General features: G+C 71.4%; 1 protein-coding gene across 1 annotated transcript; it reads right to left on the reverse strand.

Moving 5' to 3' along the window:
* Window positions 1–2,369: 2,369 nt before the first annotated feature.
* NPTX2 (neuronal pentraxin 2) lies at window positions 2,370–10,713 on the reverse strand. Its single transcript, XM_048495394.1, is given in 4 exon segments — window positions 2,370–3,960; window positions 6,278–6,349; window positions 6,351–6,470; window positions 10,426–10,713. Coding segments are annotated over 4 exon segments (693 nt in total). The 5' UTR covers window positions 10,699–10,713; the 3' UTR covers window positions 2,370–3,732.
* Between the last annotated feature and the right edge of the window lie 12,501 nt (window positions 10,714–23,214).

Here is a 23,214-nt window from a genome sequence, read left to right on the forward strand (position 1 = left end):
TCCTTGACCTTAAAAATAGTCACTGGGGTGTCGATGCGGATTGGAGACATGGAGCCAGGATGCAGGGGCCAGATTAGCTCTTCTTCTTGGACAAATACCGGTCCCCTACCAGGATGTGAGCCTTGGGGGTGGGGGAGAAAGCAGACCCCCATGCACAAAAAGAGAACAAAATAGTTACCGTATATACTCGTGTATAAGTTGACCCGCATATAAGTCGAGGCACCTAATTTTACCACAAAAAAACTGGGAAAACTTATTGACTAGCATATAAGTCGAGGGTGGGAAATGCCGCAGCTACTGGTAAGCCCTGATTCTCCCCTTAAATCCACTTGGGGGGTGATTTAAAGGGAGAATCTGGGGGAAATTTGAGGGTGCCTGTCAGGGGAGGAATGTTTATGTTAGCAGTACCAACACTGCAGAGTATCTCTAGGAGACCCCCCCCCCCCGCCTGATGACACCACCCAGGTTTGGTGAAGGTTGGTTCAGGGGGTCCAAAGTTATGGACCCTCAAAAGGGTAGCTCCATCTACTATTAGCTTCCATTGGAAACAATGGGGGATGGGAGCACCCACTTTGCAGATCCATAACTTTGGACCCCCTGAACCAAACATCACCAAAACCAGCTGGTATCAGCAAGAGATTATCCTGATGATACCACCCAGGTTTAGTGAAGTTTGGTTCAAGGGGTCCAAAGTTATGGACCCTCAAAATGTAGCCCCATCTACTGTTAGATCCCATTTGAAACAATGAGGGTTGGGGGCGCCCCCTTTGGGGGTCCATAACTTTGGACCCCCTGAACCAAACTTTACCAAACCTGGATGGGATCATCAGGAGTGTCACCTGATGATAGCCTGAAATTTTGGTGCCACTATCCTAAAAACTGCGCCCCCTGGAGGCCAACAAAGTGAAAACCCAAAAAAATTAAAATACACCTCACTCGCGTATAAGTCGAGGGGGGCTTCTTCAGCACAAAAAATGTGCTGAAAAAGTCGACTTATATGTGAGTATATATGGTAAAAGGAGGGAGAGGCATTTGTAACTGGGGAAACAGTGAGGGAAAACAGTCAAACTTTGTCTTCCCCAACACCATGTCAGTAGACAGCTTGTTCACACATTACCTTGGACAGCTCCTTTTTGTGGCTTAGTCACACTTGGGGGGGGGGGGGACCAAATTTCCCCCAGTCCTTCATGGTAACACAGTGTTTGCCCTGAAGGAGCAGATAGTTAGTGCAAGGTTTTGTCTGCGATGCAAACTCCAAAGGGCAGGATTGCTAAATCCGGATTGGGACATACCTGATGGTTGAGGGGTGGAGCTTGGAGAGGGACGGGGCTTGTGGAAGGGGAAGGGGAGGGGCCTAGGCGAGGCGCAAGGCCCACCCTCCGAAGCAGCCATTTTCTCCAGAGGAAACTATCTTTATTGGCTGGAGGTCAGCTGTCATTCTGGACGATCTCCGGGGATTCGATATGGCTTTTCTTGCCGGCTTCTCCAAGACTATAAAGAGACAGCCACCCGAACTGTATATCCTGGCATGAGGAGTGAGTTTGAATGAAGTCATTCAAAGGATATTCCATGTGGCCAGCCCTGGGGTGTGAGCAGATTCACGAGGCGTGGCGGGGTGTAACTCACAGCAAGCCAAAAGAATCCACCCCCTTTTCACTGCTGTTGAGAAAGACTTGGGGAAGGTGGGGGCTGTTCTATTTTCGACAGTCATCTTGACATCTCCTAAGAACATAAGAACAAGCCAGCTGGATCAGACCAGAGTCCCTCTAGTCCAGCTCTCTGCTACTCGCAGTGGCCCACCAGGTGCCTTTGGGAGCTCACAGGCAGGAGGTGAAAGCAATGGCCTTCTGCTGCTGCTGCTCCCGAGCACCTGGACTGTTAAGGCATTTGCAATCTGAGATCAAGGAGGATCAAGATTGGTAGCCACAGATCGACTTTCTCCCTCTCCATAAATCTGTCCAAGGCCCTTTTAAAGCTATCCAGGTCAGTGGCGATCATCACCCCCTGTGGCAGCATTATTATTCCAAACACCAATCCCACGTTGCGTGAAGAAGTGTTTCCTTTTATTAGTCCTAATTCTTCCCCCCAGCATTTTCAATGAATGCCCCCTGGTTCTAGTATTGTGAGAAAGAGAGATAAATGTCTCTCTGTCCACATTTTCTACCCCATGCATAATTTTATAGACTTCAATCCTATCCCCCCTCAGACGTCTCCTCTCCAAACTAAAGAGTCCCAAACGCTGCAGCCTCTCCTCATAGGGAAGGTGCTCCAGTCCCTCAATCATCCTTGTTGCCCTTCTCTGCACTTTTTCTATCTCCTCAATATCCTTTTTGAGATGCGGCGACCAGAACTGGACACAGGACTCCAAGTGCGGTCGCACCACTGCTTTATATAAGGGCATGACAATCTTTGCAGTTTTATTCTCAATTCCTTTCCTAATGATCCTTCTTGAAATCCAACCATCCGGCCTAATCAGATGTTACAAAGTCCCGCAGAGCCTATGGAAAAATGTCCGTTGGGATTTCTTGGCTCAGATCTGAATTCCCAGGTATGGATAGGGCCCAATTTGGATCGGGTGCTAGCTTCCCCCCAACAGACAACATGAAACGACCCCAGGAAGTTGGCTGTGAGGCCCACTAGGAAAAATATACCTGTAGCCTGTCAGTAAAGAAGACGGAGCAGGCTGAACTAAAAACCTTTCCGTCTACTTCTCCCACTGAAATAAACCGGGGAATGTTGCCGGTCCTTGAAACCGGGGGGTGCATTTGCTTTATTTGTGTAGAGAGAGTTGTAACCTACTTTCTCCAAAACCTGTCAACGGTAGCTTTTTTTCTTCACTGTAGGCCCAGCTTTTCCCACTCTGTGGGAACGTGTGTGGTTTTGAGCGGTCCCCTCATTCCCTTCAAGTAGAAAGCTAACGTGTAGACCAAACCCCCTACTTTCCTGATGGGCTAGCTCTCCCGCAGGCAGTCTTCAACTCAAGGGAGGGAGCAGTGAAGGGCTGGCATGGGTTCCATCTACAAAGGTGAAATCCCTAACCTTTTGGAGCCTGACGCTTGGAATTCTGACACAAAATGGTTGCCTCAGGAGGCGGAGCCAGCCACAAAATGATGGCCGCAGCTTAACCTCAGTCGATCTTGGTTCTGTGGTGGCAGATGCTACCAAAATAATGCCCCCCCTATTTCCTCCAAATGCCCAGTCCCTGCCAGGGTGGAAAAATTGGGGTTATGTATCCTGTGCTCGTGATACACACCAGTTATAGTTCCTATGGGGACAGGAGGCTCTGATGCACTGAAACAATTTATCGAGTTCCCACCTTTAGATTACACCCCTCTGCACACAACTCAGTGTTATGTGTCACTGATACAAGAAGGATATCCTTTTTATGATGGACGGGGATAAAATATTGGCATGGGGAACGTACTACTGCTCCAAACGGCGAACCGAAGCCAACGGAAGCTAGAAGAGACACGTTCAAGTGGGTCACACTCGGGTGTGGAAATAACCCCCAAGATTTACATTCATGCTGCCCAGAAAGCCCTCTGGCAGGATCAGAACAAGCACAGAGGACTGCGTCCGAAGAACAGGGGAATCCGTACCTGGCAGCTTACTAAACAGTTATTAGAACAACGATCGTTCAAGGGGTGATATTCAGGAGAGCGGGCGCCTCGGAGCCCACGAGAGATTGTCTTGATAAAAACAGGGCACTTAAAACGGAGGATGGGTCGTTGGCTATAGATCTAGCAGGCGCTCTTCGCACGACTCCACGGGCCACTTTGTTGCGCCGCCGAACACGTCGACGTTGCTGTCGATCCACGGGATGATGTTCCCGGGCATATTGGCGGAGCAGTTCGCGATAGTCATGACGTCTTCGGGCTTCAAGACCCTGTCCCATATATTGAACTGGCTCATCTCGCCCACGAAGGCTTGCGTCGCGTCGAACCGTCCGCCGACGGTGTCCTTCGGGGAGGAAAAAGAATAAATCCGGTTTAGTTTATGCTTTAAAGTAGTAAAGAGAACAGTTCGGTCAGCCCCGTTTATTTACCAGGCTCATCTTTTTCCAAAAAATAATCCTGCCTTTGCTTCAAGGAGCTCGGAGCGGTTCTGTTTTGCTCTTGCGACAACCTTGTGAGGTAGGCCAGGCTGAGATTGAAAACTGTGGCTGGGAAACGCCATCCTCTCAGCCGAGCCCGCCTCGCAAGGGGGCCGCAAGGACAAAAGGAAAAAATAACTCTTTACTCATGAGGAAGGATGGGATACAAATTAGATAGATGGCATGCCGGCATGCCCCGTGGCGCAGAGGGGTCGGCTGCAGCCCAGCAGTCCGAGCTCTGCTCAAACCAGAGTTCAATCCCGACAGAAGTCAGCTCCGGATAGCCACTCAAGATCGACTCAGCCTTCCCCTCTTCTGAGGTGGGTCAAATGAGTACAGGGGATAAACTGTAGACAACTGGGGAAGGCAGGGGCCGATCACTCCGTAAACAAAGTTATGTAAATGTAGTGATATGAAGTCACCCCACGGGTCATTCGTGACCCATTGCTTGCACAGGGGACTAACTTTGCCTTTTTTATGCTGGATCAACAACAAGAACCTTTATTTAGCATTTAAAAATAGGTTCTAGAGCATTGCCAGACATTTTTGAAGTACAAATCAAGAGTACATTCACAGCGCAGACAGGAAGACTGTATATAGCAGTATACATTACTTAGAAAGTTCGGTCACTTGTAAAAGAAATTTTGCTACTTTTTCCAAGAGCACGACATCTGTGTTGTTTAACAGAAGCTCCACAACAGAGCAGTCAGAGTCTCTTTCAGATTTGTCTAGGGGGCCAGCCTGGGGGAGAAATTCCTAATGCCCACATATCTCGGACAGTCAAGAATAATGTGAGCAAGAGTCTCCACTTGGTTTTTACAGTGTGGACAAACCCAATCCTGGAGAGGGATGGATAAGTAACAACCCTTTGTAATGGCCGATGGGAAGGTATTGGATCTGGCCCTTGTGATAATCCATCTCTGTTGGGGTTCAGTTAATAATTCAAGATATTTGGCTATGTGCCCCTGTTACCTTTTTTATGCCGGCATGAGAAAAAAGCTGGTATGTCCATAAAAGATCCGGCCATTTTCCTGACAGACGGTGTCATAAGAACATAAGAAGAGCTTTGTGTAATGTGCCAAGGACCAGCCACAAGCAGGCATCCAAAGGGTCCATCTTCACAAGCAATGCACAGAACAAGCCATTTGGCTACCTCACTGTTTGGCCTGACATGACTGATAGTGGACTCCCTAACTGGCCCACATTCACATTTCAGCCACGTTCCCAGAAGCCATCAGACTTGGTGCACATTAATCGGCTACCGTTTCTTTAAGCCAGACCGATGTCTTGTGGTGAACGCTGCCTCAGATCCAGGCAAAATTGGCAACTTCCCCTCTTTTGCCCAGCCAAAATCTGATGTGGTTGGGGACTGTATTATCTTCAACCATCCAAATTTATTTATCGGGAGTTGGAGTTTATTGTTTTAATATTTGTATTGCTATTTTTAATGATTTTTATTAATTGCATATTTTTTAATGCTATAACCCACCCTGAGCCCTATGGGGATAGGGTGGGATATAAATTTAATAAGATGAATAAATAAAATGTCATTTCTCAAAGTCTGCTGTACCGCCTGAAGAAGAGGAGTTTGGATTTATACCCCGCTTTTCTCAGCCGCAAGGAGTCTCAAAGCGGTTTACAAACCCCTTTTCCCTCCCTCTCACCATGACAGACACTTTGTGAAGAAAGTGGGGCTGAGAGAGTTCTGAGAGAACTGTGACTGGCCCAAGGAGCAGCAGTGGCGTAGGAGGTTAAGAGCTTGTGTATCTAATGTGGAGGAACTGGGTTTGATTCCCAGCTCTGCCGCCTGAGCTGTGGAGGCTTCTCTGGGGAATTCAGATTAGCCTGTGCACTCCCACACACGCCAGCTGGGTGACCTTGGGCTAGTCACAGCTTCTCGGAGCTCTCTCAGCCCCACCTACCTCACAGGGTGTTTGTTGTGAGGGGGGAAGGGCAAGGAGATTGTCAGCCCCTTTGAGTCTCCTGCAGGAGAGAAAGGGGGTATATAAATCCAAGCTCTTCTTCTTCTTCTTCTTCTTGGCTTCATGTGTAGGAGCAGGGAAACAAACCCGATTCTCCAGATTAAAGGCAGAAATGGAACTGTCCGCTGATAGAAAATTCAATCAGGATCCAACCCCAGATTGGTTTGGGATGCTTTGCAGCTCAGGAGGGACCCCCACGTACCTGCTCCTGGCCAAGGATCAGGACCCCTCCTGGTTTAATGGGATGCCAAGGCGCCAGGTTATCCCCGGTGCCCAGTTTTCTCTCCGTCCTGAAAGGCTTCCCACATTGATGTCTCCGCATAGATCCACGTCGCCACGCAGATGTGGGTGCTACTCTCTCCGTAAGCGCTGATGAAGAGGGGGAGCTGCGCGACCTGGAAGAAGGCAGCGAGAGGAAGCCCGCAGTTGTTAGAGATGCTTTGAGGAAAGCGGAGTTGTTAAAAATAGCCCTCAAGACAAATCCCCAGGGACGTGCTCGGCTTTTGTCTGCCCCTGGAATGGTTCCTCAGAAGAAAGAGAGAAAAAGGGTTGGATTTATATCCCCCCTTTTCTCTCCTGTAAGGAGACTCAAAGGGGCTTACAAACTCCTTTCCCTTCCCCCTTCACAACAACCACCCTGTGAGGCGGGTGGGGCTGAGAGAGCTCCAAAGAACTGTGACTAGCCCAAGGTCACCCAGCTGGGAGTGCACAAGCATCTGGCAGTGCACAAGTTGGAGTGCACAAGCTAATCTAGTTCACCAGATAAGCCTCCACAGCTCCAGTGGCAGAGCGGGGAATCAAACACAGTTCCTCCAGATTAGCATGCACCTGCTCTTAACCACTACACCGCCGCTGCTCTTAACCACTTTGCTACTGCTATTTAATAGTACTGCATGTTGCTCGCAGCTGGAGAAGTGCTATGTTGGAGAGATTTCTAAAGATTGAAGAGGGGACAGACGTCAGCAGGGTTAAACGGCGTTGACGCCCACCCTCCAAATCAGCCCTTTACTCCGGAGGAGCTGACCTCTGTCTCCTGGGGATCACCCAGGATTCTAGGAGATCTCCAGATTCCATCTGGCAATTGACAACCATGTGATCCAACTGGGAAGCAATTCCGTACTTGGCTACCACACCTGAGTGGAGGCCCCTCAGCCAGCTGGAGGCTGTTTTCCTTCCGTCCCTCTCCATGCACAAATTGGGGATTCTAGTTCCTGGGCCCTGCCTACCTCCTCCCCTTCTTCTGTCTTTTTTTCTTGGCCTTTTAGATCGGGCGCCTGTATGTGTATGTTTTACACAATTTTTGTTGTTTTAATTTACTTATTGTTATTCATTGCTGCTGTGTTTAATTGGATTTAGTTTTTATACTGTATTAAAATTGCTGTTGGAAACAGCCATGTTGTGAGCCGCCTCGAGCCCTTCGGGGATGAGGCGGCCTATAAATTTAATTAATTAATTAATTAATAATAAAACAAATTGAGCCATTGATCCAGAGCATGCGCAGAGTACAACTTCGAACGGAAAAGCTAAGAGCGCATGTTCTGGGTAACAAGGGAAAGATAGTTTCCTGGGCAAGAAAAAACAAGAAGAGTTGGATTTATATCCCCCTCCCCCCATCCCCGCTTTCTCTCTTGTAAGGAGACTCAAAGGGGCTTACAATTTCCTATCCCCCTCCCCACAACAAACACCCTGGGAGGTGGGTGGGGCTGAAAGAGCTCCGAAGAACTGTGACTAGCCCAAGGTCACCTGGCGGGCATGTGCTGGAGGGCACAAACTAATCTAGCCTCCACAGCTCCAGTGGGGCAGAGCAGGGAATCAAACCCAGTTCTCCAAATTAGAGTGCACCTGCTCTTAACCACTTCACCACGCTGCCATAGACTCCATCCTCCAAAGCAGCCCTTTACGTAAGTCCAGGGGGACGAAACTCTGCCATCTGAAGACCAGTTGTCCAACATTTGGTTGTTGGCGGCGCTGGATTCACTGCTCGGCTGTTACATTTCACAAGCTGCCTAGGACAGTGATGGCGAACCTTTTCGAGACCGAGTGCCCAAATTGCAACCCAAAACCCACTTATTTATCGCAAAGTGCCAACACAGCAATTTAACCTGAATACTGAGGTTTTAGTTCAGAAAAAACAGTTGGCTCCGAGGCGTGCATTACTCGGGAGTAAGCTTGGTGGTAGTCAGTGGCTTTGCTTTGAAGCAACCATGCAATGCTTTGAATGGGTGAATCATGACCCTAGGAGGGTTTACTCAGAAGCAAGCCCCATTGCCAGCAACCAAGCTTACTCCCAGGTAAAGGATCACGCTCCAGTTCTTCGCATGAAAATCAGTGGGGTTTAACAGCGCTTAACAGGGTTACCTACTCTGCTTCCCCAAAACTAGGTCTTAGGTTTAATGCTAATAATCCAGCCCAGCGGCCCAGGCCAGCCTAGATGTGTGGGGGGTGGGGGTGGGAGCGACTCTGGGCATGCCCACAGAGAGGGTTCTGAGTGCCACCTCTGGCAACCATGCCATAGGTTCGCCACCACTGGTCTAGGACCACAGACCAGGCCTTTCAAACCTCCTCGCTAGATATGGAAATCTTTCACCCTTGACCAGGGCTTTCTGGTATTTGAAAGGGGAAAGGGCCATCTAGCTTGTTCGACAACATTCAATAACGTGGTCCCGTTTATAAGGCTCAGACTCCGATCTCTGCCCTGTTGAAGCTCAGAATCATTGCTAGAACTGTCACGGGGCTACTTGGCCTGTCACAAGACCCCGTTCATTGAAAACGGGATGTCTCGGATCAGCTGTTTTAAAATTGGGCTGTAAGTCACTCGCCCATCGATCCGGGCGGTTAAACTGTCGCGCTGAAACGTGACCGAGGCTTATATCCGACGGAGAAGAGAAGCCAACAGGTTGCTGACTCTTCACAACCGAGTCGTAAACATCTATTCCCTGGGAGGGCGGTAAGTGAGTTGCTAAGAGATTTATGCATCGTCTGCAAGACGAGGCCGTTTGTCCCGTATACCCTCAAGGCTTAATTGCAGCCTGAATCCAGCGTCTGGTTTTTAATTCGGGGACTCAGGAGAGCCGTGGCACGGAGCGGTAAGCTGCGGCGTAGCTCACAGCCAGAGTTCGATCCCGACAGGTAGCCGGTTCAAGGTCGGGTCGGCCTTTCAACCTTCTGAGGTTGGTAAAATGAGCTCCCGTCTTGCTGGGAGTAAAGTGCAGGTTAATCTGGAGGAACCGGGTTTGATTCCCAGCTCTGCCGCCTGAGCTGTGGAGGCTTATCTGGGGAATTCAGATTAGCCTGTGCACTCCCACACACGCCAGCTGGGTGACCTTGGGCTAGTCACAGCTTCTTGGAGCTCTCTCAGCCCCACCTACCTCACAGGGTGTTTGTTGTGAGGGGGAAGGGCAAGGAGATTGTCAGCCCCTTTGAGTCTCCTGCAGGAGAGAAAGGGGGGATATAAATCCAAACTCTTCTTCTTCTTCTTACTGGGAAAGGCAGCGACAAACCACCCCATGAACATGGGTCTGCCTAGTAAACGTTGCGCCGTGATGTCACCCCGTGGGTCAGTAATGGCCAGGAGAGCCTTCTCAGCCCCACCTACCTCACCGGGTGTTTGTTGTGGGGGAGGGGGAAGGGAAGAGAGTTTGTAAGCCCCTTTGAGTCTCCTTACAGGAGAGAAAGGGGGGTATAAATCCAAACTCCTCCTCTTTTTCTTCATTATTTCCTGCTGAGGTTGGTGCTTTGGTGGGTGGACTACCAAGGATGTCCAGTCAAGCATTTCTGAACACCTCTTGCCTTCCAAATCCCATCATGTCAAAAGGAGGAGGAAGGAAGGAGTTGGATTTATATCCCCCCTTTCTCTCCTGCAGGAGACCCAAAGGGGCTTACAATCTCCTTGCCTTTCCCCCCTCACAACAAACACCCTGTGAGGTAGGTGGGGCTGAGAGAGCTCGGAGAAGCTGCGACTAGCCCAAGGTCACCCAGCTGGCGTGTGTGGGAGTGCACAGGCTAATCTGAATTCCCCAGATAAGCCTCCACAGCTCAAGGGGCCGAGCGGGGAATCAAACCCGGTTCCTCCAGATTAGAGTACACCTGTTCTTAACCACTACGCCACTGCTGCTCCTTTGAAGGACCTTTGACATCGTTTCTAAAATGCAGAACCAAATCCGACGACTGCGCTCGACCGCTTTGCACCCTGGGATCACCTCCGCATCCCCGAAAGGACAGGAGGCTTTTCCAAAGCGCCCCCCCCCCTCTGCATCTAATTGTCATCCTTCAGAACAGCCCTGCGAGGCGGTACAAGTTTATCAGAAGCCCTGTACAGCAGATCTGAGGGGTGGGGAAGGCCTTCCTTACCTTATCGTTGATGAGCAGTTCGATGGGATTGTTCCCCCATTCGATCAAGACCACTTCGTTCGCTTGGCCGGGGACGGCGTAAGAGAAGGGCGTTCCGATTCCGGGCGAGGCACTCGACTTCAGCCACAAGCAGACGGTGAAGGCGTACAACTCCGGCAGCGTCTTCTTCACCTTCCCGTACAGGTAATTGGTGCGGAGGGGGAGAGAGACTTTGAATTCGTCCGGTGACTTGAAGGCGCTGGTACCTAAGCAAAGAACAACGTGGAGCAACATAGTTAATGGCACAACCAGTGTGACGTAGGGAATAGAGCAGGTGCATTCTAATCTGGAGGAAACAAGTTTGATTCCCCGCTCTGCCGCTTGAGCTGTGGAGGCTTATCCAGTGAGCCAAATTAGCTCGTGCACTCCCACACACGCCAGCTGGGTGACCTTGGGCTAGTCACAGTTCTTCGGAGCTCTCTCAGCCCCACCCACCTCACAGGGTGTTTGCTGTGAGAGAGGAAGGGCAAGGATTTTTTAAGCTTCTTTGAGTCTCCTACAGGAGAGAAAGGGGGGATATAAATCCAAACTCCTCTTCTTCTCTGCCGTGGAAGTTTGTTAGGTGACCTTGGGTCAGTCACCTACTCTCAGACTAATCCTACCTCACTGGGTTGTTGTGGAGAGGAAAAGAAAGAGAAAATGACTGTGCTGGAGGGCATCACAGCCTCACTGATCTTGAAGGAAGTTCCATAACCAGCGTGGTGTGGTGGTTAAGAGCAGACGGGCTCTAAGAGCAGACGGGTTCAGGGACCGTCTGGCCCCATATGTCCCACGTCGGTCTCTGCGCTCGGCAGAGGCCAATTTACTGGAGATCCCCGCCCCCTCTATGATGCGGCTGGCCTCCACCAGGGCCAGGGCTTTTACGGCCCTGGCCCCTGTCTGGTGGAATGCTCTTCCTCCAACTGTCCGGGCCCTGCGGGACCTACATGAGTTCCGCAGGGCCTGTAAGACTGAGTTATTCCGCCGGGCCTTTGGGGAGGCCGGCTGCTGATAGGTGCCCATTAACAACTAAGATCCGCTGTCCCCCTCTCAGGGGAGTTGAGGAGTTAATGGCCGAACGGCATCTGTTTTAACTGATCATGAATTAGGAGCGCTGCTTTTAACTGATATGAATTTTAGTATTTTATTTTGTTATCCGCTTTTTATTGTGATGTAAACCGCCCTGAGCCCTTTGGGGGAGGGCGGTATAAAAGTGGAACTAATAAATAAATAAATAAATAAAAATAATCTGGAGGACCGGGTTTGATTCCCCACTCCTCCACATGAGCGGTGGACTCTGGTGAACCAGATTTCCCCCCCTGCTCCTACACATGAAGCCAGCTGGGTGACCTTGGGCTAGTCACAGTTCTTCAGAGCTTTCTCAGTCCCACCTACCTTGCAAGGGGCCTGTTGTGGGGACAGGAAGGGAATGGTGGTTGTAAGCCTCGGGTGGGGGGGGGGGGGGGTGGGGGGGGGGGGGGGTGGGGGGGGGGGGGGGTGGGGGGGGGGGGGGGTGGGGGGGGGGGGGGGTGGGGGGGGGGGGGGGTGGGGGGGGGGGGGGGTGGGGGGGGGGGGGGGTGGGGGGGGGGGGGGGTGGGGGGGGGGGGGGGTGGGGGGGGGGGGGGGTGGGGGGGGGGGGGGGTGGGGGGGGGGGGGGGTGGGGGGGGGGGGGGGTGGGGGGGGGGGGGGGTGGGGGGGGGGGGGGGTGGGGGGGGGGGGGGGTGGGGGGGGGGGGGGGTGGGGGGGGGGGGGGGTGGGGGGGGGGGGGGGTGGGGGGGGGGGGGGGTGGGGGGGGGGGGGGGTGGGGGGGGGGGGGGGTGGGGGGGGGGGGGGGTGGGGGGGGGGGGGGGTGGGGGGGGGGGGGGGTGGGGGGGGGGGGGGGTGGGGGGGGGGGGGGGTGGGGGGGGGGGGGGGTGGGGGGGGGGGGGGGTGGGGGGGGGGGGGGGTGGGGGGGGGGGGGGGTGGGGGGGGGGGGGGGTGGGGGGGGGGGGGGGTGGGGGGGGGGGGGGGTGGGGGGGGGGGGGGGTGGGGGGGGGGGGGGGTGGGGGGGGGGGGGGGTGGGGGGGGGGGGGGGTGGGGGGGGGGGGGGGTGGGGGGGGGGGGGGGTGGGGGGGGGGGGGGGTGGGGGGGGGGGGGGGTGGGGGGGGGGGGGGGTGGGGGGGGGGGGGGGTGGGGGGGGGGGGGGGTGGGGGGGGGGGGGGGTGGGGGGGGGGGGGGGTGGGGGGGGGGGGGGGTGGGGGGGGGGGGGGGTGGGGGGGGGGGGGGGTGGGGGGGGGGGGGGGTGGGGGGGGGGGGGGGTGGGGGGGGGGGGGGGTGGGGGGGGGGGGGGGTGGGGGGGGGGGGGGGTGGGGGGGGGGGGGGGTGGGGGGGGGGGGGGGTGGGGGGGGGGGGGGGTGGGGGGGGGGGGGGGTGGGGGGGGGGGGGGGTGGGGGGGGGGGGGGGTGGGGGGGGGGGGGGGTGGGGGGGGGGGGGGGTGGGGGGGGGGGGGGGTGGGGGGGGGGGGGGGTGGGGGGGGGGGGGGGTGGGGGGGGGGGGGGGTGGGGGGGGGGGGGGGTGGGGGGGGGGGGGGGTGGGGGGGGGGGGGGGTGGGGGGGGGGGGGGGTGGGGGGGGGGGGGGGTGGGGGGGGGGGGGGGTGGGGGGGGGGGGGGGTGGGGGGGGGGGGGGGTGGGGGGGGGGGGGGGTGGGGGGGGGGGGGGGTGGGGGGGGGGGGGGGTGGGGGGGGGGGGGGGTGGGGGGGGGGGGGGGTGGGGGGGGGGGGGGGTGGGGGGGGGGGGGGGTGGGGGGGGGGGGGGGTGGGGGGGGGGGGGGGTGGGGGGGGGGGGGGGTGGGGGGGGGGGGGGGTGGGGGGGGGGGGGGGTGGGGGGGGGGGGGGGTGGGGGGGGGGGGGGGTGGGGGGGGGGGGGGGTGGGGGGGGGGGGGGGTGGGGGGGGGGGGGGGTGGGGGGGGGGGGGGGTGGGGGGGGGGGGGGGTGGGGGGGGGGGGGGGTGGGGGGGGGGGGGGGTGGGGGGGGGGGGGGGTGGGGGGGGGGGGGGGTGGGGGGGGGGGGGGGTGGGGGGGGGGGGGGGTGGGGGGGGGGGGGGGTGGGGGGGGGGGGGGGTGGGGGGGGGGGGGGGTGGGGGGGGGGGGGGGTGGGGGGGGGGGGGGGTGGGGGGGGGGGGGGGTGGGGGGGGGGGGGGGTGGGGGGGGGGGGGGGTGGGGGGGGGGGGGGGTGGGGGGGGGGGGGGGTGGGGGGGGGGGGGGGTGGGGGGGGGGGGGGGTGGGGGGGGGGGGGGGTGGGGGGGGGGGGGGGTGGGGGGGGGGGGGGGTGGGGGGGGGGGGGGGTGGGGGGGGGGGGGGGTGGGGGGGGGGGGGGGTGGGGGGGGGGGGGGGTGGGGGGGGGGGGGGGTGGGGGGGGGGGGGGGTGGGGGGGGGGGGGGGTGGGGGGGGGGGGGGGTGGGGGGGGGGGGGGGTGGGGGGGGGGGGGGGTGGGGGGGGGGGGGGGTGGGGGGGGGGGGGGGTGGGGGGGGGGGGGGGTGGGGGGGGGGGGGGGTGGGGGGGGGGGGGGGTGGGGGGGGGGGGGGGTGGGGGGGGGGGGGGGTGGGGGGGGGGGGGGGTGGGGGGGGGGGGGGGTGGGGGGGGGGGGGGGTGGGGGGGGGGGGGGGTGGGGGGGGGGGGGGGTGGGGGGGGGGGGGGGTGGGGGGGGGGGGGGGTGGGGGGGGGGGGGGGTGGGGGGGGGGGGGGGTGGGGGGGGGGGGGGGTGGGGGGGGGGGGGGGTGGGGGGGGGGGGGGGTGGGGGGGGGGGGGGGTGGGGGGGGGGGGGGGTGGGGGGGGGGGGGGGTGGGGGGGGGGGGGGGTGGGGGGGGGGGGGGGTGGGGGGGGGGGGGGGTGGGGGGGGGGGGGGGTGGGGGGGGGGGGGGGTGGGGGGGGGGGGGGGTGGGGGGGGGGGGGGGTGGGGGGGGGGGGGGGTGGGGGGGGGGGGGGGTGGGGGGGGGGGGGGGTGGGGGGGGGGGGGGGTGGGGGGGGGGGGGGGTGGGGGGGGGGGGGGGTGGGGGGGGGGGGGGGTGGGGGGGGGGGGGGGTGGGGGGGGGGGGGGGTGGGGGGGGGGGGGGGTGGGGGGGGGGGGGGGTGGGGGGGGGGGGGGGTGGGGGGGGGGGGGGGTGGGGGGGGGGGGGGGTGGGGGGGGGGGGGGGTGGGGGGGGGGGGGGGTGGGGGGGGGGGGGGGTGGGGGGGGGGGGGGGTGGGGGGGGGGGGGGGTGGGGGGGGGGGGGGGTGGGGGGGGGGGGGGGTGGGGGGGGGGGGGGGTGGGGGGGGGGGGGGGTGGGGGGGGGGGGGGGTGGGGGGGGGGGGGGGTGGGGGGGGGGGGGGGTGGGGGGGGGGGGGGGTGGGGGGGGGGGGGGGTGGGGGGGGGGGGGGGTGGGGGGGGGGGGGGGTGGGGGGGGGGGGGGGTGGGGGGGGGGGGGGGTGGGGGGGGGGGGGGGTGGGGGGGGGGGGGGGTGGGGGGGGGGGGGGGTGGGGGGGGGGGGGGGTGGGGGGGGGGGGGGGTGGGGGGGGGGGGGGGTGGGGGGGGGGGGGGGTGGGGGGGGGGGGGGGTGGGGGGGGGGGGGGGTGGGGGGGGGGGGGGGTGGGGGGGGGGGGGGGTGGGGGGGGGGGGGGGTGGGGGGGGGGGGGGGTGGGGGGGGGGGGGGGTGGGGGGGGGGGGGGGTGGGGGGGGGGGGGGGTGGGGGGGGGGGGGGGTGGGGGGGGGGGGGGGTGGGGGGGGGGGGGGGTGGGGGGGGGGGGGGGTGGGGGGGGGGGGGGGTGGGGGGGGGGGGGGGTGGGGGGGGGGGGGGGTGGGGGGGGGGGGGGGTGGGGGGGGGGGGGGGTGGGGGGGGGGGGGGGTGGGGGGGGGGGGGGGTGGGGGGGGGGGGGGGTGGGGGGGGGGGGGGGTGGGGGGGGGGGGGGGTGGGGGGGGGGGGGGGTGGGGGGGGGGGGGGGTGGGGGGGGGGGGGGGTGGGGGGGGGGGGGGGTGGGGGGGGGGGGGGGTGGGGGGGGGGGGGGGTGGGGGGGGGGGGGGGTGGGGGGGGGGGGGGGTGGGGGGGGGGGGGGGTGGGGGGGGGGGGGGGTGGGGGGGGGGGGGGGTGGGGGGGGGGGGGGGTGGGGGGGGGGGGGGGTGGGGGGGGGGGGGGGTGGGGGGGGGGGGGGGTGGGGGGGGGGGGGGGTGGGGGGGGGGGGGGGTGGGGGGGGGGGGGGGTGGGGGGGGGGGGGGGTGGGGGGGGGGGGGGGTGGGGGGGGGGGGGGGTGGGGGGGGGGGGGGGTGGGGGGGGGGGGGGGTGGGGGGGGGGGGGGGTGGGGGGGGGGGGGGGTGGGGGGGGGGGGGGGTGGGGGGGGGGGGGGGTGGGGGGGGGGGGGGGTGGGGGGGGGGGGGGGTGGGGGGGGGGGGGGGTGGGGGGGGGGGGGGGTGGGGGGGGGGGGGGGTGGGGGGGGGGGGGGGTGGGGGGGGGGGGGGGTGGGGGGGGGGGGGGGTGGGGGGGGGGGGGGGTGGGGGGGGGGGGGGGTGGGGGGGGGGGGGGGTGGGGGGGGGGGGGGGTGGGGGGGGGGGGGGGTGGGGGGGGGGGGGGGTGGGGGGGGGGGGGGGTGGGGGGGGGGGGGGGTGGGGGGGGGGGGGGGTGGGGGGGGGGGGGGGTGGGGGGGGGGGGGGGTGGGGGGGGGGGGGGGTGGGGGGGGGGGGGGGTGGGGGGGGGGGGGGGTGGGGGGGGGGGGGGGTGGGGGGGGGGGGGGGTGGGGGGGGGGGGGGGTGGGGGGGGGGGGGGGTGGGGGGGGGGGGGGGTGGGGGGGGGGGGGGGTGGGGGGGGGGGGGGGTGGGGGGGGGGGGGGGTGGGGGGGGGGGGGGGTGGGGGGGGGGGGGGGTGGGGGGGGGGGGGGGTGGGGGGGGGGGGGGGTGGGGGGGGGGGGGGGTGGGGGGGGGGGGGGGTGGGGGGGGGGGGGGGTGGGGGGGGGGGGGGGTGGGGGGGGGGGGGGGTGGGGGGGGGGGGGGGTGGGGGGGGGGGGGGGTGGGGGGGGGGGGGGGTGGGGGGGGGGGGGGGTGGGGGGGGGGGGGGGTGGGGGGGGGGGGGGGTGGGGGGGGGGGGGGGTGGGGGGGGGGGGGGGTGGGGGGGGGGGGGGGTGGGGGGGGGGGGGGGTGGGGGGGGGGGGGGGTGGGGGGGGGGGGGGGTGGGGGGGGGGGGGGGTGGGGGGGGGGGGGGGTGGGGGGGGGGGGGGGTGGGGGGGGGGGGGGGTGGGGGGGGGGGGGGGTGGGGGGGGGGGGGGGTGGGGGGGGGGGGGGGTGGGGGGGGGGGGGGGTGGGGGGGGGGGGGGGTGGGGGGGGGGGGGGGTGGGGGGGGGGGGGGGTGGGGGGGGGGGGGGGTGGGGGGGGGGGGGGGTGGGGGGGGGGGGGGGTGGGGGGGGGGGGGGGTGGGGGGGGGGGGGGGTGGGGGGGGGGGGGGGTGGGGGGGGGGGGGGGTGGGGGGGGGGGGGGGTGGGGGGGGGGGGGGGTGGGGGGGGGGGGGGGTGGGGGGGGGGGGGGGTGGGGGGGGGGGGGGGTGGGGGGGGGGGGGGGTGGGGGGGGGGGGGGGTGGGGGGGGGGGGGGGTGGGGGGGGGGGGGGGTGGGGGGGGGGGGGGGTGGGGGGGGGGGGGGGTGGGGGGGGGGGGGGGTGGGGGGGGGGGGGGGTGGGGGGGGGGGGGGGTGGGGGGGGGGGGGGGTGGGGGGGGGGGGGGGTGGGGGGGGGGGGGGGTGGGGGGGGGGGGGGGTGGGGGGGGGGGGGGGTGGGGGGGGGGGGGGGTGGGGGGGGGGGGGGGTGGGGGGGGGGGGGGGTGGGGGGGGGGGGGGGTGGGGGGGGGGGGGGGTGGGGGGGGGGGGGGGTGGGGGGGGGGGGGGGTGGGGGGGGGGGGGGGTGGGGGGGGGGGGGGGTGGGGGGGGGGGGGGGTGGGGGGGGGGGGGGGTGGGGGGGGGGGGGGGTGGGGGGGGGGGGGGGTGGGGGGGGGGGGGGGTGGGGGGGGGGGGGGGTGGGGGGGGGGGGGGGTGGGGGGGGGGGGGGGTGGGGGGGGGGGGGGGTGGGGGGGGGGGGGGGTGGGGGGGGGGGGGGGTGGGGGGGGGGGGGGGTGGGGGGGGGGGGGGGTGGGGGGGGGGGGGGGTGGGGGGGGGGGGGGGTGGGGGGGGGGGGGGGTGGGGGGGGGGGGGGGTGGGGGGGGGGGGGGGTGGGGGGGGGGGGGGGTGGGGGGGGGGGGGGGTGGGGGGGGGGGGGGGTGGGGGGGGGGGGGGGTGGGGGGGGGGGGGGGTGGGGGGGGGGGGGGGTGGGGGGGGGGGGGGGTGGGGGGGGGGGGGGGTGGGGGGGGGGGGGGGTGGGGGGGGGGGGGGGTGGGGGGGGGGGGGGGTGGGGGGGGGGGGGGGTGGGGGGGGGGGGGGGTGGGGGGGGGGGGGGGTGGGGGGGGGGGGGGGTGGGGGGGGGGGGGGGTGGGGGGGGGGGGGGGTGGGGGGGGGGGGGGGTGGGGGGGGGGGGGGGTGGGGGGGGGGGGGGGTGGGGGGGGGGGGGGGTGGGGGGGGGGGGGGGTGGGGGGGGGGGGGGGTGGGGGGGGGGGGGGGTGGGGGGGGGGGGGGGTGGGGGGGGGGGGGGGTGGGGGGGGGGGGGGGTGGGGGGGGGGGGGGGTGGGGGGGGGGGGGGGTGGGGGGGGGGGGGGGTGGGGGGGGGGGGGGGTGGGGGGGGGGGGGGGTGGGGGGGGGGGGGGGTGGGGGGGGGGGGGGGTGGGGGGGGGGGGGGGTGGGGGGGGGGGGGGGTGGGGGGGGGGGGGGGTGGGGGGGGGGGGGGGTGGGGGGGGGGGGGGGTGGGGGGGGGGGGGGGTGGGGGGGGGGGGGGGTGGGGGGGGGGGGGGGTGGGGGGGGGGGGGGGTGGGGGGGGGGGGGGGTGGGGGGGGGGGGGGGTGGGGGGGGGGGGGGGTGGGGGGGGGGGGGGGTGGGGGGGGGGGGGGGTGGGGGGGGGGGGGGGTGGGGGGGGGGGGGGGTGGGGGGGGGGGGGGGTGGGGGGGGGGGGGGGTGGGGGGGGGGGGGGGTGGGGGGGGGGGGGGGTGGGGGGGGGGGGGGGTGGGGGGGGGGGGGGGTGGGGGGGGGGGGGGGTGGGGGGGGGGGGGGGTGGGGGGGGGGGGGGGTGGGGGGGGGGGGGGGTGGGGGGGGGGGGGGGTGGGGGGGGGGGGGGGTGGGGGGGGGGGGGGGTGGGGGGGGGGGGGGGTGGGGGGGGGGGGGGGTGGGGGGGGGGGGGGGTGGGGGGGGGGGGGGGTGGGGGGGGGGGGGGGTGGGGGGGGGGGGGGGTGGGGGGGGGGGGGGGTGGGGGGGGGGGGGGGTGGGGGGGGGGGGGGGTGGGGGGGGGGGGGGGTGGGGGGGGGGGGGGGTGGGGGGGGGGGGGGGTGGGGGGGGGGGGGGGTGGGGGGGGGGGGGGGTGGGGGGGGGGGGGGGTGGGGGGGGGGGGGGGTGGGGGGGGGGGGGGGTGGGGGGGGGGGGGGGTGGGGGGGGGGGGGGGTGGGGGGGGGGGGGGGTGGGGGGGGGGGGGGGTGGGGGGGGGGGGGGGTGGGGGGGGGGGGGGGTGGGGGGGGGGGGGGGTGGGGGGGGGGGGGGGTGGGGGGGGGGGGGGGTGGGGGGGGGGGGGGGTGGGGGGGGGGGGGGGTGGGGGGGGGGGGGGGTGGGGGGGGGGGGGGGTGGGGGGGGGGGGGGGTGGGGGGGGGGGGGGGTGGGGGGGGGGGGGGGTGGGGGGGGGGGGGGGTGGGGGGGGGGGGGGGTGGGGGGGGGGGGGGGTGGGGGGGGGGGGGGGTGGGGGGGGGGGGGGGTGGGGGGGGGGGGGGGTGGGGGGGGGGGGGGGTGGGGGGGGGGGGGGGTGGGGGGGGGGGGGGGTGGGGGGGGGGGGGGGTGGGGGGGGGGGGGGGTGGGGGGGGGGGGGGGTGGGGGGGGGGGGGGGTGGGGGGGGGGGGGGGTGGGGGGGGGGGGGGGTGGGGGGGGGGGGGGGTGGGGGGGGGGGGGGGTGGGGGGGGGGGGGGGTGGGGGGGGGGGGGGGTGGGGGGGGGGGGGGGTGGGGGGGGGGGGGGGTGGGGGGGGGGGGGGGTGGGGGGGGGGGGGGGTGGGGGGGGGGGGGGGTGGGGGGGGGGGGGGGTGGGGGGGGGGGGGGGTGGGGGGGGGGGGGGGTGGGGGGGGGGGGGGGTGGGGGGGGGGGGGGGTGGGGGGGGGGGGGGGTGGGGGGGGGGGGGGGTGGGGGGGGGGGGGGGTGGGGGGGGGGGGGGGTGGGGGGGGGGGGGGGTGGGGGGGGGGGGGGGTGGGGGGGGGGGGGGGTGGGGGGGGGGGGGGGTGGGGGGGGGGGGGGGTGGGGGGGGGGGGGGGTGGGGGGGGGGGGGGGTGGGGGGGGGGGGGGGTGGGGGGGGGGGGGGGTGGGGGGGGGGGGGGGTGGGGGGGGGGGGGGGTGGGGGGGGGGGGGGGTGGGGGGGGGGGGGGGTGGGGGGGGGGGGGGGTGGGGGGGGGGGGGGGTGGGGGGGGGGGGGGGTGGGGGGGGGGGGGGGTGGGGGGGGGGGGGGGTGGGGGGGGGGGGGGGTGGGGGGGGGGGGGGGTGGGGGGGGGGGGGGGTGGGGGGGGGGGGGGGTGGGGGGGGGGGGGGGTGGGGGGGGGGGGGGGTGGGGGGGGGGGGGGGTGGGGGGGGGGGGGGGTGGGGGGGGGGGGGGGTGGGGGGGGGGGGGGGTGGGGGGGGGGGGGGGTGGGGGGGGGGGGGGGTGGGGGGGGGGGGGGGTGGGGGGGGGGGGGGGTGGGGGGGGGGGGGGGTGGGGGGGGGGGGGGGTGGGGGGGGGGGGGGGTGGGGGGGGGGGGGGGTGGGGGGGGGGGGGGGTGGGGGGGGGGGGGGGTGGGGGGGGGGGGGGGTGGGGGGGGGGGGGGGTGGGGGGGGGGGGGGGTGGGGGGGGGGGGGGGTGGGGGGGGGGGGGGGTGGGGGGGGGGGGGGGTGGGGGGGGGGGGGGGTGGGGGGGGGGGGGGGTGGGGGGGGGGGGGGGTGGGGGGGGGGGGGGGTGGGGGGGGGGGGGGGTGGGGGGGGGGGGGGGTGGGGGGGGGGGGGGGTGGGGGGGGGGGGGGGTGGGGGGGGGGGGGGGTGGGGGGGGGGGGGGGTGGGGGGGGGGGGGGGTGGGGGGGGGGGGGGGTGGGGGGGGGGGGGGGTGGGGGGGGGGGGGGGTGGGGGGGGGGGGGGGTGGGGGGGGGGGGGGGTGGGGGGGGGGGGGGGTGGGGGGGGGGGGGGGTGGGGGGGGGGGGGGGTGGGGGGGGGGGGGGGTGGGGGGGGGGGGGGGTGGGGGGGGGGGGGGGTGGGGGGGGGGGGGGGTGGGGGGGGGGGGGGGTGGGGGGGGGGGGGGGTGGGGGGGGGGGGGGGTGGGGGGGGGGGGGGGTGGGGGGGGGGGGGGGTGGGGGGGGGGGGGGGTGGGGGGGGGGGGGGGTGGGGGGGGGGGGGGGTGGGGGGGGGGGGGGGTGGGGGGGGGGGGGGGTGGGGGGGGGGGGGGGTGGGGGGGGGGGGGGGTGGGGGGGGGGGGGGGTGGGGGGGGGGGGGGGTGGGGGGGGGGGGGGGTGGGGGGGGGGGGGGGTGGGGGGGGGGGGGGGTGGGGGGGGGGGGGGGTGGGGGGGGGGGGGGGTGGGGGGGGGGGGGGGTGGGGGGGGGGGGGGGTGGGGGGGGGGGGGGGTGGGGGGGGGGGGGGGTGGGGGGGGGGGGGGGTGGGGGGGGGGGGGGGTGGGGGGGGGGGGGGGTGGGGGGGGGGGGGGGTGGGGGGGGGGGGGGGTGGGGGGGGGGGGGGGTGGGGGGGGGGGGGGGTGGGGGGGGGGGGGGGTGGGGGGGGGGGGGGGTGGGGGGGGGGGGGGGTGGGGGGGGGGGGGGGTGGGGGGGGGGGGGGGTGGGGGGGGGGGGGGGTGGGGGGGGGGGGGGGTGGGGGGGGGGGGGGGTGGGGGGGGGGGGGGGTGGGGGGGGGGGGGGGTGGGGGGGGGGGGGGGTGGGGGGGGGGGGGGGTGGGGGGGGGGGGGGGTGGGGGGGGGGGGGGGTGGGGGGGGGGGGGGGTGGGGGGGGGGGGGGGTGGGGGGGGGGGGGGGTGGGGGGGGGGGGGGGTGGGGGGGGGGGGGGGTGGGGGGGGGGGGGGGTGGGGGGGGGGGGGGGTGGGGGGGGGGGGGGGTGGGGGGGGGGGGGGGTGGGGGGGGGGGGGGGTGGGGGGGGGGGGGGGTGGGGGGGGGGGGGGGTGGGGGGGGGGGGGGGTGGGGGGGGGGGGGGGTGGGGGGGGGGGGGGGTGGGGGGGGGGGGGGGTGGGGGGGGGGGGGGGTGGGGGGGGGGGGGGGTGGGGGGGGGGGGGGGTGGGGGGGGGGGGGGGTGGGGGGGGGGGGGGGTGGGGGGGGGGGGGGGTGGGGGGGGGGGGGGGTGGGGGGGGGGGGGGGTGGGGGGGGGGGGGGGTGGGGGGGGGGGGGGGTGGGGGGGGGGGGGGGTGGGGGGGGGGGGGGGTGGGGGGGGGGGGGGGTGGGGGGGGGGGGGGGTGGGGGGGGGGGGGGGTGGGGGGGGGGGGGGGTGGGGGGGGGGGGGGGTGGGGGGGGGGGGGGGTGGGGGGGGGGGGGGGTGGGGGGGGGGGGGGGTGGGGGGGGGGGGGGGTGGGGGGGGGGGGGGGTGGGGGGGGGGGGGGGTGGGGGGGGGGGGGGGTGGGGGGGGGGGGGGGTGGGGGGGGGGGGGGGTGGGGGGGGGGGGGGGTGGGGGGGGGGGGGGGTGGGGGGGGGGGGGGGTGGGGGGGGGGGGGGGTGGGGGGGGGGGGGGGTGGGGGGGGGGGGGGGTGGGGGGGGGGGGGGGTGGGGGGGGGGGGGGGTGGGGGGGGGGGGGGGTGGGGGGGGGGGGGGGTGGGGGGGGGGGGGGGTGGGGGGGGGGGGGGGTGGGGGGGGGGGGGGGTGGGGGGGGGGGGGGGTGGGGGGGGGGGGGGGTGGGGGGGGGGGGGGGTGGGGGGGGGGGGGGGTGGGGGGGGGGGGGGGTGGGGGGGGGGGGGGGTGGGGGGGGGGGGGGGTGGGGGGGGGGGGGGGTGGGGGGGGGGGGGGGTGGGGGGGGGGGGGGGTGGGGGGGGGGGGGGGTGGGGGGGGGGGGGGGTGGGGGGGGGGGGGGGTGGGGGGGGGGGGGGGTGGGGGGGGGGGGGGGTGGGGGGGGGGGGGGGTGGGGGGGGGGGGGGGTGGGGGGGGGGGGGGGTGGGGGGGGGGGGGGGTGGGGGGGGGGGGGGGTGGGGGGGGGGGGGGGTGGGGGGGGGGGGGGGTGGGGGGGGGGGGGGGTGGGGGGGGGGGGGGGTGGGGGGGGGGGGGGGTGGGGGGGGGGGGGGGTGGGGGGGGGGGGGGGTGGGGGGGGGGGGGGGTGGGGGGGGGGGGGGGTGGGGGGGGGGGGGGGTGGGGGGGGGGGGGGGTGGGGGGGGGGGGGGGTGGGGGGGGGGGGGGGTGGGGGGGGGGGGGGGTGGGGGGGGGGGGGGGTGGGGGGGGGGGGGGGTGGGGGGGGGGGGGGGTGGGGGGGGGGGGGGGTGGGGGGGGGGGGGGGTGGGGGGGGGGGGGGGTGGGGGGGGGGGGGGGTGGGGGGGGGGGGGGGTGGGGGGGGGGGGGGGTGGGGGGGGGGGGGGGTGGGGGGGGGGGGGGGTGGGGGGGGGGGGGGGTGGGGGGGGGGGGGGGTGGGGGGGGGGGGGGGTGGGGGGGGGGGGGGGTGGGGGGGGGGGGGGGTGGGGGGGGGGGGGGGTGGGGGGGGGGGGGGGTGGGGGGGGGGGGGGGTGGGGGGGG

This window comes from Sphaerodactylus townsendi, linkage group LG04 (genome assembly GCF_021028975.2).
Source record: "Sphaerodactylus townsendi isolate TG3544 linkage group LG04, MPM_Stown_v2.3, whole genome shotgun sequence".
NCBI lineage: Eukaryota > Metazoa > Chordata > Lepidosauria > Squamata > Sphaerodactylidae > Sphaerodactylus > Sphaerodactylus townsendi.